This window comes from Carlito syrichta, unplaced genomic scaffold (assembly GCF_000164805.1).
Source record: "Carlito syrichta isolate Samal-C Ts95f unplaced genomic scaffold, Tarsius_syrichta-2.0.1 Scaffold303364, whole genome shotgun sequence".
NCBI lineage: Eukaryota > Metazoa > Chordata > Mammalia > Primates > Tarsiidae > Carlito > Carlito syrichta.
The window spans coordinates 35,792-40,738 of record NW_007247460.1 but is presented as its reverse complement, the minus strand read 5'-3'; the positions used below and the strand labels follow the sequence as shown (position 1 = coordinate 40,738).

Genomic DNA, 4,947 nt, shown 5'->3' with positions numbered 1-4,947 from the left:
AGCGGCCACTGCACTCCAGTCTGGGCGACAGAGTAAGACTCCAACTCAAAAAAAAAAATATGGAGTTGTTCCTTTGGCCACATACATGCAAATCTACAAGAAAGGTGATATTGTAGAGATAAAGGGAATGAACACGTTCAGAAGGGAATGCCCCACAAATGTTATCACGGCAAGACAGGAACAGGCTACAATGTCACCCAGCATACTGTTAGCATTGTTGTTAACAAATAAGGGCAAGATTCTTGCCAAGAGAATTAATGTGCATGTTGAGCAAATTAAACACTCAAAGAGTTGAGATAGCTTCCTGAAATGCGTAAAGGAAAATGACCAGAAAAAAAAGAAAGTCAAGGAGAAAGGCACCCGGGTTCAGCTGAAGTGCCAGCTTGCCCCACCCAAAGATGCACACTGTGTGAGAACCAATGGAAAGGAGCTCAAGCTACTGGAACCTATTCCCTGTGAATTCATGGCTTAATAGGTGTCAAAAATAAAAGATCTCTGGGCCATAAAAAAAAAAAATCAAACCAAACCAACCAACCAACCAAACAAAATCCACCGAAAGCCTTTAGGTAACACTTGGAAGAAATAACAAAGCAAAATAATAATTGTTTTAGTAATGAACTTCCAAAATGAGACAGTGGCAAGTTATTTCCTATGATGACAAAAGTGATCTTTATGTCATCATTACTCCTTTCTTCCCTCTCAGAATGAGAGTAGAGGGGGGCTGAAAATACCTCAAGACCAAGGAAGAGGCAAGCAGGAGTGGCAGTGCTGCTTAATACCTCAGGAAAAAAAGAAAAGAAAAGGCTGGTCCCCTGAGGAAACTAGACTAGGTCTTATTATTATTATTATTATTATTTGAGTTGGAGTCTCATTCCATCGCCCAGGCTGGAGTGCAGTGGCACACTCACGGCCACCGCAGCCTGGACCTACTGGGCTCGGGTCATCCTTCCTTCTCAGTCTTCCAAGTAGCTGGAATTACAGGCGTGTGCTACCACTCCTGGCTTATTTTTTTGACTTACTGTAGAGATGAGGTCTCATCAAGTCACCCAGGTTGGTCTTGAATCCCTGAGCTCAGGCAATCCTTTTACCTCGGCCTCCCAAAATGCTGAGATTACAGGCTTGAGCCACTGCACCTGGCCATCTAGGTCTTTTTAAGAGGCAAACATTGCCTTCAAAGAAGATAAGGCAGCAAGAGAAAAATCCACCATATGTGAGCATGAAAACCAAGGCTGATGGCAAAGGGGAGTATCAAGAGAACAGAGGCAGTATCAAATGAACAAGTGGCAGAGTAATAACACTTAATATCTGCCTATAATTAAGGTCTTCTTAATTCAGCATATTATTTCATTCGAGCCTGACAACCTTTGAGGTAAATGAGTAAGATATGATTTAACTCAATTTCACAAAAGAGCAAGCTCAAATAGGTTAATCAGAAGGTTAAGTGATTTCTCCGAAGTTCATAAAGAAAATAAATGGGCCTGGCTCGGTGGCTCAGCCTGTAATCCCAGTGCTTTGGGAGGCCGAGTTGAGAGGACTGCCTGAGCCTGCAGGTTTGAGATCAGCCTGGGCAATTTGGTGAGACCTCATCTCTACAATAAATCAAAAATTAGCCAGGCATGGTAGTGTGGGCCTGTAGTTCTGGCTACTTGAAGGCTGAGGTGGAAGGATCACTGGAGCCAAGCAGGTCAATGCTGGGGTGGCCATGAGCATGCCACTGTACCCCAGGCTGGGTGACAGAGTGAGACTCCAACTCAAAAAAAAAAAAGAAAAAGAAAATAAATTAGTCAATTACTTTTTTCATTCTGAATAAATGTTATGTGAATGTAATACCAATTGCTCTAAGTATAACAAGAATGCAGTATAACCTCCCCGCTTGGGAAGAGAACATTTTTTTTATATTGGAAAATTAGTTTATTTAGAAAGTAAATTGGAGGGAGAGAGAGGAGATTCACCTCTCCAAGGTAGGGGAGGGGCCAAAGTTAGGAAAACATGGCCTGATCATAGTTCAAAGAGCCATGTGGACACACCAGAGCTTAGCAAAGCAATGACTTGAGAAGAGAATATTTACATACAATCAACATTTAAATTGACTCAAAAATCTGAAAATTCTGAAGTTTCCTATAATTGAATTTACTTTCCCAAAATCTTACCCCAGTGGTTCTCAACCTCTGCCAAGCATTTGCATTGTCCAAGGGAGAGAAGGGAAGGAAAAAAAGTTGGCACTGCCTGAACGCTACTACTGAATATTCTGATTCAATGGTGTTTGGGGAAAGACCCAAACCTGTATTTCATTAAGTATGACAGGTGGTTCTACTGCACCCTAAAGGCTGAAGAGCACTGCCTAAACCTGACAAAGAGAGCTACCACAGGAGGACTGAGGCCCAAGGAATGCCTGTGACTAAGGGAAGCCAACCAAAGCACTCCACAGCCTCTCTGGAAAGAGCCTTCATGCCCAAAGAGAGATGGTGATGTGGCCTCCCTAGTCCAGGCTCAGGCCTTATGGGATACCTGGCTCTCGGGACTGGCTATCATCGCAAATGTGCAGGTCCAAGCGGGAGATGAGCAGATGGTAGGAGGACTCTTTCACATCATATTTCTCAAAGTACTGGCTGAGACGGCTGCTGCTGCTGTTGCTGTTACCCTGGCTACCACCAAATGCCTGAGCCCAGGTCTGCTGGGCACTGGGAGCAGGTGGAGTGATCTACATGTGACAGAGAGAAAAACAAGAAGTTCAGACCCTGAGAGGATCATCGCATGCTTTCTCTATGCATTAGTGCAGCATGAATAAAACCACAGTTTAGCAAGATGTCCCTTCTCTCTCATAAATGTTTGCTTGGTAGCTCACGTAGGTCTGTCCCAACTAAATAACCCAAACTCCAAAAAGCCTAGTTACAACCAGACTAGTAACTGTCAAAGTATTGTTCTCAGGTTTGAAATCTCTACGTTCTTACCCACCAGGACTTAGCTGAGTGATGCTAAAACACCTCCTCTAAGAAGTCCTCCCGAAGTGCTCTCTTTCAGCCTAGATCATTAGATGCCTCTTCTTTGTGCTCTCATGCTTTCTACCACAGCATTTATCACACCATATAGTTTATGGCCCAACTTGTTTATGGCCCATCTTTCAAGAAAGGACCAGGAACAAGAGGCTTATTTCCCTTTTCCCCTCCAGTAGCTAGCACTGTATACCTAACACACTAGAGAAACCCAATGAACAGAATAAATAAAAAATCAGAGGTTCAGGCAAAGCCTGTGAACATCCAGAAGTCAATGACAAATCCTCCCAAGAAAGTTTAGATTTTACCTCTGTTGGAATGAGTTCGGTCTGACCTACTGTCTCTCCGGCCCCGCCAAAGGCATCTGTTGTATCCCTAACCTGTACAGGCTCAGGGGCCAGGCTCTTTCTCTGTTGGGCTGACTTCTCCACAGCTTCACTCAGCGACTCTGCATACTTCATCATAGCCTTGAGTTGCGAGTCAGTCAGCACCCAGAGCAGGTCATCCAACAGGAACATCAACTTGGACGCTATCACATTGCAATCTTTGGTCTGAGGGGGCCACAGAGAACATGCGGTTTATCATTTTGCATTATTCAAGCTCCTCAAAGTGACTGTTGCCTAGTCAGTTTCAGAGGTGGCTTTTCAATCTCCAATATGTGAAAAGACAGTATCAAGCACTTTGGAGAGCCAATTTCTTACAAAACTAATAGAGTTTGCTGAATTAACAAAAAGCAGTAATATTCAACTGTGAGGTGCCTATGTCAAGCTCTTTATCTGGGTAAAAACTGTGGTTTCCAAAACAAATAAAACAGGGAGGTGGAAACATTCTCTCACGAGTGAATATTGGGCAACACTGAACTGCAGGCCCACCACCTTTAACGGGCATTCCAGGGCTAATAACAATCCAAACAATGAGGGAATACCAACTGCTAGGTTGTCTGGGAGAATAAAAGATGGATGCTTTCATGAAGAAAAAGAACATACTTACTTTTCTTTTGAGTGCTATTTGGATCCTGCCTTGGTTGGTAATAAGCCTCAGTGGAGTGGTGACTGGGTCCTGGTCACCATTGTCTGTAGCATCTGCCTCAATTCGAAGTGTCTGCCAAGTTATTTCCTTAAATGTTAGAACCTAGAAGGAAAGAAAGTAGACTCTTTTAATTCTGTGAATGAAATTAACTAAGAGACAGGAAGTCCAAGGGAAAAAGACTGGCCAAGCAGAGACTCCCACCATTCTCAACTGGGATCCTAACAACAGAGAGCAGGGAATCAGACTCTATTATTGAGGAAAGGATGTAGCATTAACACTGGACAGAAAGCCTTCTGGAGTTCCCTGAAATAGGGAGTATTCAAGGAAATCCTCAAAGCAGGAATAAGATCCTCTAAGAATTGAGTTCTATTCTGAATTCCCCCATTCTCTGCCCTCACAATGATAGGACTGTCACCTCTCCTCGGCGGGGGTCAGTGATGCGGGTGAGGCGAAGGTCACTCTGCTGCCAGCTGGGGTTCACACTATAGCCTTGGAGCTGCCACAATTCAAAAGAAGCATGGAAGGCTTTGGAGTGAATCTTGATAGTGATGGAATTGACAATGATGAACATCCCCTCCACCACCTTTTCAGCAAAGCCATATTCACTACAACAAATCAGGTAGACCAATGATTAGAATTATGTGAGTTTTTTTATACAGTCTTTACACTAAAAGACATCAGTTTAAGTTATTGGGTGGTAGAACTGTTGGGAAAAAGTTGACCTTGAAACAATCTCCCTCCTGTTAAAAGGAATAAATGGAAAAATCTTTTTATAGCCACAAACTACCTGTATAAATATCTAGGCCAGGCGCAGTGGCTCACACCTATAATCCCAGCACTTTGGGAGGCTGAGGTGAGAGGACTACCTGAGCCCACAGGTTCGAGACCAGCCTGGGAAACTTGGCGAGACCTCATCTTTACAATA

General features: G+C 43.6%; 1 protein-coding gene across 1 annotated transcript in view; it reads right to left on the bottom strand.

Annotated features, from left to right (window-relative positions):
* UHRF1BP1 (UHRF1 binding protein 1) overlaps positions 1–4,947 on the bottom strand; it is a gene marked incomplete at its 5' end in the record, with an annotated part of 67,421 nt that overhangs the window by 26,912 nt on the left and 35,562 nt on the right. Inside the window, 4 exons of the mRNA XM_008058502.2 lie at positions 2,509–2,701; positions 3,374–3,544; positions 3,984–4,124; positions 4,438–4,627. Coding sequence (XP_008056693.2) covers positions 2,509–2,701; positions 3,374–3,544; positions 3,984–4,124; positions 4,438–4,627 — 695 coding nt within the window. The remainder of the gene's footprint in view (positions 1–2,508; positions 2,702–3,373; positions 3,545–3,983; positions 4,125–4,437; positions 4,628–4,947) is intronic.